The sequence below is a fragment of the Podarcis raffonei genome, chromosome 1, assembly GCF_027172205.1.
Source record: "Podarcis raffonei isolate rPodRaf1 chromosome 1, rPodRaf1.pri, whole genome shotgun sequence".
NCBI classification, from domain to species: Eukaryota; Metazoa; Chordata; class Lepidosauria; order Squamata; family Lacertidae; genus Podarcis; species Podarcis raffonei.
Window position 1 is genome coordinate 101985771 of NC_070602.1, and position 13799 is coordinate 101999569.

Here is a 13799-nt window from a genome sequence, read left to right on the forward strand (position 1 = left end):
TTGGCAGAACTTGAGCCCCCCCCCCCAATGTGTATGTTTCCCCTTCTCCATGCTAGAGGATTGTAGTACAGAAAACTAGAGTTTAATGGGTTTATCTGTTGTTTCTAGGATCCTGGACCACCACCTCCATCGCCACTGATGGGCCTGAAGCCACTGCAATTACTAGAGATCAAAGCTAGGGGAAGATTTGGCTGTGTCTGGAAAGCTCAGTTGTTAAATGAATACGTAGCTGTGAAAATATTCCCAATACAGGTATATAAACATACTTATTAAGTGCTACACTGCTGTGAATTACAACTTCTTTGCAAATTGTTACATGTACAATCCAGAGAAATGCTGGAATTTCTTCCTTACACTGTTCTGAAAAGAGTAATATTACAGCAACCTATGAGTATCTAGCTACCTATCTAGAGTGCAGCAGCTCTAGGTGTACCATGAATTATGAGACAAATCAGGGCGTTTTGAATAATTCTATTTTATTTAAGTTGTATTTCACTGTTAATAAGGCATCATATGGAACTGCATCAAAGACTCTCTAAACTTTGGAGTGGTTTGGAGACTTTAGCTTTCGAAAGTGCATGCCCACCCTCCATGCAAAGCTAACTGAGGAAATGGGAGCTACCCAGAGTGGCTGGGGAAATCCAGCCAGATGGGCGGGGTATAAATATATAAATTATTATTATTAACTTGAAAAGCAGCTTTTTGTCTGGGATTTAAATGAAGTTTATTATCATATGTGACACAAATTAAGGGTCTGGCACCTTGATGTTAGTGTTACTGTTTTTGCTAATTTCCATTGATTTCACTTACAACTAAGTTTGCAATCCTAGCCTCACTTACCTGGGAGTAAGCCCCTTTGAATTCATTGAAACTAATTTGGGCTGTAATCCTAACCCTGCCTATCAAGAAGTAAGCCCCAATCAAATCAACAGTATTTACTCCCATGTAGTAGGGTTAGCTGGATAGCTAACCCATAGACTGCAATCCTAACTTGTTCCATCAGTGCAAGGATTTCTACTTGCGCAGTGGAATTTCCTGCCCTTCTGCCCCTACACCCCTAAATCTGTTCTAGGGGTACCCAGAAGAGCGGAAATCCTTGTCCTGATAAAACAAATAAGTTGGACACCTTTTCTAGTCTGGATCCAACCCACTGTGTCTAAATGGACACAGGTCCGTATTTTCCAGGTCTCCTAAATTGCAAAGATTGGCAGTACTTAACTGGATGATTATATAAAAGACTGGTTTTCTTTTGACAGTGAATTAGAGAAATGTTATGAAAGTGCAGAAGAGATTTTTAATTGACATTTTGAATATATTAAAACACTTTTTTTCTTTTTAAGGACAAACAGTCATGGCAAAATGAATATGAAATATACAGCTTGCCTGGAATGAAGCATGAAAACATACTACAGTTTATTGGTGCTGAGAAACGAGGCACCAACATTGATGTTGATTTGTGGCTAATAACAGCATTTCATGAAAAGGTTTGTTTTCTTTGTCAAGTATTACAGTTTTCATAACAGCCCCCCACTGCCTACCGTCTCTGAAAAAAATGTTTGCTGTAAGAAAATGGATTTGGGGTATAGTCCTAAAGCATCTGTACATCAACAGGCTATTAAAAGTTGTTCTGGCCCTCAAACAATGAGTGTTTGCTGCAAATGGATATGGCAAAAAAAAGTGCATTCTTGCTTCTGCCATATTTAGACTAATGTTAAATTGTATTATGGATCTTGGAGGTGGAAAAGCTCAGCACGAAGTCTCCCCCCCCCCCCCATATATATTACGTTTATCCTCCCAGTCTTTAAAACAAACAAATATCCTGTGTGGTTTATATCCACAGAGCTAATGACTTTTAATTTTACTTTCCATTCTGTTGAGCAGACCTTGTGGTGTGAAACCATCTCTCTATTCCCACTGTGTTCCCTACCCTATGATCTTAGGCACAGAGTATCTTGGGTATCTATGGTTTTAGAACTGTGGATGTAATTAAGATGGGTGTAATTAAGTGTATGCTATTCTCTACGTTCCTTGGAAATTTCCATGCACCTTTCCAGTTCTAAAGCCCATGCCAGCTTACCAGTGGCTATTTTCCCCCTTATGAGTAAATCTGATAGAATTAAACTGAAAGGGAGTTCAGGATAATTGTCACATTGGAAATCAAACAGTTACCATGTAATCTCTAACAGGCGTGCATCCTAGTCAGGGCACTTATCAGAGCTGCATTCTAAATGTGTATGCAAACTTCCTTCTTGCAGCAGTATTGGAAATTGTGTGGCTCTGTCTTGATATTGTAGTGAATAAGGAGAAGCCTATGCTAGTCAAAAACATATTTGTGTACATTGGAGCGCTTGCAAAGATCTGCAGCTGAGACACTTGTACTAGTTGCTTTACACCTATATCTTGTTATACCCGGTTTGGGGGGGGGGGACTATGTTGAAAACCTAGTATGTAAGATGTAAATTTTTTTATTCTCTGTTGTTTAGGGTTCACTTACTGACTTCTTGAAGGCTAATGTAGTCTCATGGAATGAGCTATGTCACATTGCGGAAAGTATGGCTAGAGGTTTGGCATACCTTCATGAGGACATCCCTGGTCTAAAAGATGGACACAAACCAGCTATATCCCATAGGTAAGAGATTTCACATACAGTGGTACCTCGGGTTAAGAACTTAATTGGTTCTGGAGGTCCGTTCTTAACCTGAAACTGTTCTTAACCTGAAGCACCACTTTAGCTAATGGGGCCTCCCGCCGCCGCTGTGCCGCCGGAGCACGATTTCTGTTCTCATCCTGAAGCAAAGTTCTTAACCCAAGGTACTATTTCTGGGTTAGCGGAATCTGTAACCTGAAGCGTATGTAACCTGAAGCGTATGTAACCCAAGGTAACACTGTACTAGCTGAACTGTCACTGCCTCTTAAATGTAAACAGAATAAATTAACTTCACAATCCTTCAGAGGTCCAGTAGTTGTATTATTTTATGTGATTGCATGACTTTAAGAAGTATATCATGTTTAGAGTTACGAAAAGCAACATTTGTGTGTTGGTTCCCAAATTTAATTGATAATATTTATTTTGACAATTTATATATAATTTATTTACAACTGTAGTGTGCGAAATACTCATTACGGTGAAAATAACAAAAAAAGTTAAAACGATAAAATCGTCATTAAAATAAAAACAATTAAAATAGTATAATTTCCATCTCACTTACCTAATTCCAAGTGCATCTGATGGGGTAGGGTTTCACATAAAAAAACCTTCAGGCCACTTTATAAATATGGTTCTGAAAGAGGAGGAAGGAGGAGAACCTCAGGCCCAGGACCCAAATGTGCCCCCCCCACTGCTTTATCTGGTCCACAGGATTCTTCTAAGCTCATCTCTCTCACTGGGCCTTCACTATGCCCTCCTGGAGTGCTTTGGCTAGGCTAGAACATGTCCTTGAACCTTGGTGATGCCTCTTGCTTGCCTGGATAGGGAAATGTGTGTGGATCTGAGGGAATGAAGCCCACTGGCTAAAAGCCACACACACACACACACACACACACACACACACACACACACTGCTCCAAAACGTGAGTTTGAAAGTGCCATCTGACACATTTCTTTCTCTTAAATACTATTATAGTGATACTTACACTATGAAAAGCCACTTTTCCATTACATAAGCAATGGAACAATTCACTAGACACCGATATTAGTTTCGATGGATGAATGTATTTCTCATGGAGATGCTTGTGGCATTGAAGGGCAAGAAAACTTGTTACTCTTTAATTATATGACTGCGTATTTTACTGCTAAAAACAGCAGGTGCCTCCACCCCTTCAGTTTAAGACTAGGGCTTAGGAAGAATACAAAAATAATTGTTTACCTGTGTTGAGTTGTGCCCAATGGCAAGAAGAGTTCAGGTTTTAGTTTTCCCATGCCTCCTTGCAGGATCACAAATACAGAAAAGGTCTGAAACTCCAGCTTTCTGCCCCAGACTTGTGAAGCTTGTGAAGTAAAGTTAGCGAACTGAAAAACCTTTTTGAAGTGGCTTGTGGTAGTTCTTACACCATTACTATTCCTTCACTTGGTCCAATGAAAGCAATCTTTTAAAAAGAACAAACCGTGATTATGGCATGAAATGAGCGTGAGTTCAGGATCCTCTCCCCAATTCATATTAAATGGTTAGGAGAGAAACTGCCTCTCCTTTCTGCCCTCTACTCAATTCTCTATAGTGGAATGGTAGAATGATTTGTTTCCCTTCCCATTAGGATTTTGAACGGGCTGCAGCAGAGAGATGTACCTTAAGAGCAAAGAGCCTTCCTTCTCAGTGTACAGGACTCAGAAGGCCCAAGGGTTGCTGGTGATCACTGCTTACAGCTTTGTAAAAGCCAACATTTGTGAGCCCCTGATGATAGTTACACTTAATGAATAAATCTAAGCTGAGGTTCAAACATATGCAGATGTTGTTCAGCAAGGTATTTTTAAGCTTTATGATTATGTAGCAATTTTTATATTGGTGCATGTTTTCTTTTTTTCAAGGGACATCAAAAGCAAGAATGTGTTGTTGAAAAATAATCTTACAGCTTGTATTGCTGACTTTGGCCTTGCTTTAAAATTTGAGGCTGGGAAGTCGGCAGGTGACACACATGGTCAGGTAAGTTTAAAGAATTGTGATTCTTTTTATGATTGAAATAAATTGCCGTATTTTCTGGAGTTTTCCATGAGAGGGAGGAGGCTTGTTGACTTGTTGTTATGAAAATCAGACTGGGTCTATCACATCAGTTTTGAATGCTTTCTCTTGATAAAATGTGGCATAGTAATCATTGATATGAGCACTTTAACACCGCAGAGAAACTACCGTATATACTCGAGTAGAAGCCGACTTTTTCAGCACATTTTTTATGCTGAAAAAGCCCCCCTCGGCTTACACACAAGTGAGGCGGTGGCGGAGGGACGAGCGGCCCGAAAGGGAGCCCTTTCTCGCCGCTGGTCCCGCCGCCCACTTCTCGCAAGGGCAGACACAGGAGCCGCGGTTGGGAGAGGCGCTGTGCTGTGCTGTGCTGTACCTCTCACAACCGTGGCTCCTATGCCTGCTCTTGCCAGCGGCAGAGGGATGAGTGGCCCGAAAGGCTGCTCTTTCCTCCTCCTGTGCCGGCGGCAGTGGAGGAAGAACGAGCAGCCCAAAAGCAGCCCTTTTGGGCTGCTTGTTCTCCCTCTGCCACTGCCTCCACCACCAGGTTTGTGGTGTGGTGAACCAGCTTATACTCGAGTCAATAAGTTTTCCCAGTTTTTTGTGCTAAAATTAGGTGCCTCGGCTTATATTCAGATCAGCTTATACTCAAGTATATATGGTAATACCAAATAGGTAAATTTAAACTGCTTTCAGACATGGTTCTCCTTCCCCTTATGAAGCCTGAAAGAGATCTAAAACATAGATATATGTAACTTTTGGGGCAGGATGGAGCGCACACCTTTGCCAACAGTAATCGTATCTCTTAATTCCTTTATTAGCCATTTTGAAAGAATGCTGATGGCTACTGAAACATAAAAAATAATAATAATGCTGTTTTAGTATGCAATATTCTGGACAGTTTACTTGTTAAGAAATGTTATTGAATTTTCTTTGGTTTAGAGTGTGAGCTATTCCAAAGTAAAATGAAAGACTTAAGAGCTTTAGGTAATTTCCATTCAAATGGCAATTAATGGTGTTTAAAAATTTCTCTAGAACACATGCTGGATGTTAGCAGATTTTGAAACCTGAATTACATACGGTTGTGACCTTAACATCTAGTGATTATTTATTTTCAAGGTTGGAACCCGAAGATATATGGCTCCAGAAGTGTTAGAAGGTGCCATAAACTTCCAGCGGGATGCATTTTTGAGAATAGACATGTATGCCATGGGACTAGTCCTGTGGGAACTTGCATCGCGATGTACTGCATCAGACGGTAAGTAAAATGTATGTGCGTTGTACACACAAGAAATGTTCTAAGCTCATATTCTTTCCGCTGGATACATATAAAGAGAAATTAAAGCAAAACTGTCCATGAGTGTTGGTACAGAACCCAGAAAACAGCATCTGACCGGAGTCAGCAAACAGCCCACTCATCTTGAAATCTACCCATGTAGGAGGTTACCAGGAGCAAGTAATAGCTTAATCAAATTCTCACTGTTGAAGCAGACTGTAGTGCAATCTGTTTCTACTCTTTTCTGCAGTCTTTCAGCAATGTGGGAGTGGAGCAGATAATCTTACATATAATTACAGAATGCAGGATTGAAGCAAGGTGAATTCACCTTACAGAAGGGAGCAGAAGTGGTTTTCCAAAGGGTATTCGTAGATATCTTGCAAAAGCAGAGTGTTGAGATGGCCACCCATTCATTAAAATGGATATCTGAACATGTGTGAATGAACTCCGAGTAAGCCCCAAGCCATCAACCCAAACTGATCAAACATGTCAAGAAAGAATAAAATGTATTTGGGGTTGTCGCTAACTTCAACTGAACATTGGAGTGAGTTGTTACCCTTATAAATACATCCTGGCATGGCATGTTATCCTCTGCAGTTTTTAATGCTTGGAGAGCAAACTGACTGTTCTTTGGGGATATTGTGTACTGAAGTGCAATGACTATGCCCTAAAAGGACAAACCTAAAGAACCACTAACCTCAAGTTGCTGCACAAGATGTGCTTCTAGAATATGGGGATTCCCCCATACCACAATTTTTAAGTCCCCACATGCAAGCATTTGGATGGAACATCTTGACTTGTCTATATTTTACTGATAATAGAAGCTTAACTGAAATTGTGAATTGAACCCCACATTCTGTAGAAGATAGGTGCATGAACCATGGGAGATTCATTATGCTCAATGAACAGCCATGGGCATGTTGCCAACTTTTAGCCTGGTGTTCTACCCTAAGCAGCATGAAAGAAAGATGTTTAAATGTGATTTACCTAACAGTTTATCTTTTTAAAAATACAGGACCTGTGGATGAGTACATGTTGCCTTTTGAGGAAGAGGTGGGCCAGCATCCCTCCCTTGAAGATATGCAGGAGGTTGTAGTACATAAAAAGAAGAGGCCTGTTTTGCGAGAGTGTTGGCAGAAGCATGCTGTAAGTAATATGCTGAAACTCGCAGGGTAATATTGAAGCTTCCATTTGTAATTAAATGAAATTTCACATGCAGAAATATTGTTTAAAAAAATCTATAGTGAAACTAAGATTCAGGGTACCGGACTATATTTTTGGAGAAGTTTAGACCAAGGGGTGTTTAAAAAGTTTTACTATCTTTCAGGAGGCAGTAACATATTCAGCTGTTTAACATGTTTCTTGAAGTTCAGGGGGCAAATCATGGGCACAATCGAGCATAAATTGAGCATTTTAAAAGTAATGAATGGGCCTTTGTCACAATTAACGTAGATCCAGTTGATTTCTATGGGATTACATTGTGACTGTCTTCTGCCAGATCTTATTGGTGCGATGCAAAGGTAAACTATGTTATGCAGAAGCAACCACAACTGTTGGTCTTGCTCTCTCTGTGTAGTAGAAATCACAGATTTATAAAAGAGCCTGTAAGAACGGTCATTAAAAAAATGTGAAACATTTTGTAGTACTGTATACTTCAGGTGTTTAAAATTGTAAAAAATTGTCTCGTCTCATAGAGTGCAAAAACCCATGGCTCAGCCAGTTTGCAAGAAAGTATATTGAATGAAAATTGGCTTGCAGTGTTACTTCATTGCAAGTTGCCGTTAATACTCATAGCAATGTTTCTGTATAATGGTTTCACAGGATTTTTCTCCTTTAGAATTTTAAAAGTTGAAAACCATGATCTTGAATTGGACACCTGGTTATTTGGTAGCAAGTGCATGCACATAAGGGAGAACAGGTGTAATACACTTTCTGCAGCCCCAATCCAAATGCTGGCTGCAGAATTAGGCAGTTTCCAAGCCATCTTCAAGAGCAGCCTCATGTACAGAATGTTTAAGAGTTCTCCGAACGGGAGGTTATTAACTTTGTTTTTAAACAAGTGTGTGTTACTATAAGAGGGATTCAAGTTTCTTCTAAGATTATCACATGCTTGACAGCTTACGTCAAAAATTGAACGTTTCCCTTCTAATTATGTTGTTGATGATGATTGCTTTGTATTTAATGTAATTTATACACCTTCCTTTTTAGGGAATGGCAATGCTCTGTGAAACAATAGAAGAGTGTTGGGATCATGATGCAGAAGCTCGATTATCAGCAGGCTGTGTAGAGGAAAGGATTATTCAGATGCAAAGACTAACAAACATTATAACAACAGAGGACATTGTGACTGTGGTCACCATGGTGACAAATGTAGACTTTCCTCCCAAAGAATCCAGTCTATGATAGCTACAATGGTCACACATCTTTACCCATCAGACTCTGAACTGGAGCTGCTAAGCTAACGGGCCTGTTTCTGCTCAACAGTTTTCTCTGTGTGAAATTATGGAATGGTAAGTTTGTCTTTGGAGTGTGAGTAGGAAGACGCCTCCTTGCCCTACTCCAGACATGAATCCAGGAGACTTACTGCATTCCTTGCATATGCCAGAAGGACGTGGGACTGAGAATACGGCAAGGTGATGTTTCAGGAACTTATTTGAAGAACATGGACCTATCCTGGCTGGTGAAAGATTTTAAAAGCTGACATTGTATTTCTTAATATGTCAGAGACACTAATTCCTTAAAATGAACTACTGCTATTTTTTTTAAATCAAACATTTCATTTCAGATTTAAGAAAAAAGGGTAACTTGTTTTTATTGCATTTGCTGTTGTGTTTATATAAATGACTATTGTAATGCCAATATGACACAGCTTGTGAATGTTTAGTGTGCTGCTGTTCTATGTAATCAACGTGGGATCTAGCAAAAAGGCTTCCAAGCATTACTTAACCTCCCTCAACAAGGTATACCTCAGTTCCACCTATGCTAAATTGACAACACTAACAAAACTGAAATAATTGATCTGAATTTTGTAAAATATGTATTACAGATTCACAGTGTTTTTTTTTTAAATAAAAAGATGGTAAGCTGTGCTTCATGCCAACAGACAATGGCCATTCCTAAAACAGTGGTATTAGCCTTTCTGTGTTCTAGCTTGTGTATAAAAAAGTATTGTTTGAAATGGCAAATTCCCCGGTTTTTAGTTTAAAGCTTTATTTTACCTCCACTTCCCAAAATATTGCATACATTTATTTTACTAAATATTATTTAGGTTTGCTGTGTGACAATATTTTAAAGATTTAAGCATGACTTAAAAATTTAAATTTTTATGTGAGCTATGGCACTGGAAAGCTCTTAATTTTAATTCTTTTTAAGGAAGATTTTTTTCCAATCTATGTATGTTAATGTTCTGCCTAGTGTATTTTCTGTTTCACTAAACAGGATACAGCACCTTCTGTATCACTGTTTCAGGATCACCTCAGGAAGCTTCATTACCCAGATCTCCTCACTCTTCATGTGTTGCCTTTTGCAGCTTCACAACACTTGATTTTTGGTGCCGACTTGTCAGAGTAGTATTTTTCTGTGATGCATAGGTTTGCCCTGTGGTCACTAAATTAAAAATAAGTTACACATTCGCTCTCAAAATATGCTTGCCATCAAATGCAATTATTTCTGTAGAGATTACAATGTAGCACAGTCTAGAAAAAACAACCCTACAACTTTAAATTTAAACTACTGTATTCAAGAGTTATAGGCATTTAAGAAGTTAAGCCTTACCATAAAAAAAAAGAAAACTCTAGTAACTGGGCAGCAGGTAGACAGGTGCCAAAGTACTTCTCAAAAGTAATAATACACTAGAGTTATTTGATCAGCTACATGTACACAGGCCAAAGTAAGTTAACTGTCTAAAACTAAAGTACAGAACCAACAGTAGCCAGTGTTACGAGATTCTGGTCAGGTGCATTAGACTTTTAAATAGTGTTTTTTAATGTCACAATCAGAAGTTCACTGTGAATGTTCTTGTAACAGTTATTTATTTAAGCCACAGTGTTTTCTTATGTACCAAATCTCTGGGAACAAATAAGAATTATTTATTAACAAAATTTTGATCACCAAACTTGCTAGGAAGAGCATTAATAGCAGAGTTGTTTTGTGTGTAACTGGCATACCACCCAGAGGTTTTTTTAATTTATCTTTATTTTCTGTAGCCGTAAGAACCCCATGGTCTGATTGGGTTAAAAATACTGTTGGGCACAATTGCTATTTTTCTTTGTTGACAGAGGGACTTTGAATTATTATTATTATTATTTGGACTAAGGTAAATTATGTGCTTGCTTCTGATTTTAGGGCTTGATATAACAACTTAAGAAGTCTTGCCTGAAAATATTCAAATGGACAGATATTAGGACAATGTAGGAACTGTGTATTGGTGATTATCCAGAAACATGTAAATACAGTAACAATTTTAAAACACAGTTGCCATGTTTGTTTTGGAGAATCTACTCCAATTTTTAATAGAGCAGCTTTTCATCAAACACTAATTTCCACCAATATGATCCCTGAGGCAGGTGGCAACTTTTCTCTTGTGTATTTTTTGCTAATGCATTTCCATTTGCAGGTCATATAGGGAAAATCATCAGAACTTGACAATCAAATGGGGTAATGTCTCCATCCTTTTTTTAAAAAAATGACTTTTGAAATGCCCCAATAAGTACCTTTATTCAGATTTTTAGAGAATTATCATGAATTAATTGTTCAGGAAAAATATCTTAATTTTTAAAAGCTATTTTGGTAGAATCTGTGAAATTGCTAAAATTCACCAAACTGTAGATCCATATTTAAGATATTGCAGAGAACCTCAACATCTTTGTTTCCAACTTATGTGGAAAATGTAGAGGTGGGCAAGTTTTAAAATGCTTAAGCCAAGACCCACAAATAAAGCCACATATTAAGAGAGAGAAAGGCTGAGCTAGGATGCTCTGGTTTCTGGCAGATATTGTGACCATTGTTGCTTTTTGTATTTGAACCATACAGCGTGTGTGGATTTGGCCAGCTCGGGTGGTTTACCTTGTATTTTTGACTTGTGAAGAAAAGCTAGGGCTATGGCTCAAGCTTTCAGTTGTCTTTGGTTTGCCTGTATCTACTTAGTTGGCTGCCATATAATTGCCACAGAATTTAACTGATTAGCCAGTTTTGTGATCAACTCAGAAGTCTAAACCCTGCAATACCTTTTCAGTTTGTGTTAGATGCTAAGAACTTATATCACATGATGCATGACTACTCTTTGTACAGTTCCTACTAAATATAACTTAGCATTTCGGAACAGATTGTGCCTCGTAATTGTTGGAGTTCTTTGACCTAGCGTTCTCATTCATGGTGGTATTCTGAAAATGAGTCTGGATTAAAATACACAACATTATACCTTCTTTGATAGCGAAATCCATGTGGAGTAGCTCTTGCATAACTAAGGTGTAATCAGATGTAGTAGTAATAAATATTGTTCATACTACAGTTCTACAGAATAAATTGCTGATTGTAGTTTAACAAAGTGAGGTGACTTGATTGGTTGACCTTTTTCCAGTTTTCTCTTTTTAACCTTTTTAATGCATTTTTATTAGGAATATTTGGTATAAGATGCAGAAAGCTATGTACAGGATTATGAGCAAACAATGATAGTATCCTTGTTGGAACACCATTTACCTCAAGATACTCAACCAGCAGTACGTTTTGGTTTTTTTTTTAATGCACACTCAGTCCATATAAGATGTTACCTCTCAAGATATTGGTAAGCAATTATTTTAGCTTTACTCTGTACTTGTCAGTGTTCTTGGCACAGGTGGTTGTACTACTGTCAAATTGCTCTTGCTATTTTTTGGCAAGTATTTAAAAAGAAAATAACCCCCATTCTGGATAAGTGATTGTGAAATATTGTATAAATAAAATGTATGCGCTCTTTCCTTATTCCCACAAAGATGAATAAAAATTTAAGTGACTACTAAGATTGGCATAGTCTTTCTCCCCCGCCCCATTTTAATTTTAATTCTTTGAATTTATGTATGGTGCATGGCATTCAACATTTTACACATTCCCAAGACTTCTGCTTTCTCTGCAGTATTTATTCCAGAGGGCCCCCAACTTTCTGGAACCAATGGGAGGGGGGAATGGGGAGTCCTGTTGTGCAAGCAGAATACCATTGCAGAATTTGGTAGGAACATATATGTATATTGCCCAATATGTTTTATACTCCCTTGCTCTGTCATTCAGAAGTGGTTGAAAAAAGGGATGATCCGAACTACTCTATACATCCTTAAACAGGCCGTTGCTAAGCTGACAACTGCGACTGGATTTCTCCCACCACAATCAGTGTAAACAGCCGTGTTTAAGATTAGAATAAAGACACTGTCTTTCTATACATGTTTTAAATTAGTGTGTGAAGCCTTTCTAGATGTTGTCATGGCACTATTTTGGTATTCACCCTCATACAATTGCAAGGGTATGAGAGGGGGAAAGCACAACTGCATTCATTCTCATCCCTGCCACTTTCCATATATTGGAGCAAGGGCCTGAACTAACAAAACGGCTGTTGGAACCTTGTGTTTGTGCAAACAGGGCTCCTAAATTTGAAGGACAGTGTATTTACATAAACCCTACTTTTTACCAAGTGAGAAAAACTGAAGGCTCATTCAGAATGTCTACCAATATATAATGAATTCTGGCTGTTGATGGAATCACTCCTGTGATTACAGATTGTCTGGCTACAACATATCGACCAAGAGCTACTGAACTCTCCCCTCTATAAGCTGTTACATTTGCCTGATACTGGTAAACAAATAACCAATAAAGAGATCTTGTCTGCTCTTTTGTTGCAGCTAAAGTGGGCTGAGGGAAGAAGAGAAAGTCTGATACTTAACTACCAAAGCGATACCAATGTAAAGGGATAGTAAAGGCTGCTCAATACTCTCATCAATTGCTCTTGTGTGGATGAATACCTGACTGTTTGCATGGCAGGCATGCAGGCCTTGACTGAAAATACCACACACATCCCCCCAAAAAAACACCCCCACTTATATAGTCTGATTCTGCACTGTGAACTATTGTGGTAACCCTGTCTTCCAAGTGTGTTTAAGACACTATCACATTTAACACAACTGGGACTGCAAATTAAAGTGGCAGCAGATATTCATACATGTTTCTTCCCAAAAGTGAAGCGCTCTCCATGATACTTTCCCTTCACCCAGGCTTACTACTTCTACCAGATTACAACTGGGAAGGAGGAGGAATTTGGTGATGGACTGCAGGAAAGTGCATCACACAGACCTGCAATCTTAAATTGTATCTGCTGCTGCTGTCATTGTTATCCTAGCATGGGGAGTTTTTTCTTACATACAGTAATTTGGAGCAATTGCAGGTGTGTGTGTGTACACAGGGGTTCCTTCTACTGGTCATAAATAGCCATAAATATTACTGACACAAAACAGTTCTTTCTGGTGCATAATGGGCCACAATTTTAAATCTACTTATACAACTCGTTTTCATCAAGTGGTTTTGTACTGCCGAATAAGCCAAATATCCACATACAGTTTTACAATAGCCTGATAAAATACAGTCAACTGAGAATGACATTTCCTCATTTCTGAAGTCTATTGTGTGCGTGCTCTGGCCCTATCTCCTAGAGAAAATAAATGCCATACATTATTTAACAGCAGTTTATAGTTTACCATGACTGTGTGCAAAAAGGTGCGCTGATAACGTATTGAATCCAATCAAACAGTTGAAAATACAAATCCAGTTTCTTCCCTCCCCCCCCCCTATTTACTCTCCATTCAAATTTAAGATTACTGTACGGGTGTGTA

General features: G+C 38.6%; 1 protein-coding gene across 3 annotated transcripts in view; it reads left to right on the forward strand.

The window, feature by feature from the left end:
- ACVR2A (activin A receptor type 2A) overlaps positions 1 to 11945 on the forward strand; it is a 52463-nt gene extending 40518 nt beyond the window's left edge. For all 3 annotated transcript variants that reach the window (XM_053406297.1, XM_053406282.1, XM_053406289.1), the window contains 7 exons: positions 109 to 252; positions 1341 to 1484; positions 2484 to 2629; positions 4523 to 4637; positions 5793 to 5931; positions 6965 to 7095; positions 8158 to 11945. In XM_053406297.1, the coding sequence (XP_053262272.1) occupies positions 109 to 252; positions 1341 to 1484; positions 2484 to 2629; positions 4523 to 4637; positions 5793 to 5931; positions 6965 to 7095; positions 8158 to 8352 (1014 nt within the window). In that variant the 3' untranslated portion in view covers positions 8353 to 11945. The remainder of the gene's footprint in view (positions 1 to 108; positions 253 to 1340; positions 1485 to 2483; positions 2630 to 4522; positions 4638 to 5792; positions 5932 to 6964; positions 7096 to 8157) is intronic.
- Positions 11946 to 13799: the final 1854 nt, after the last annotated feature.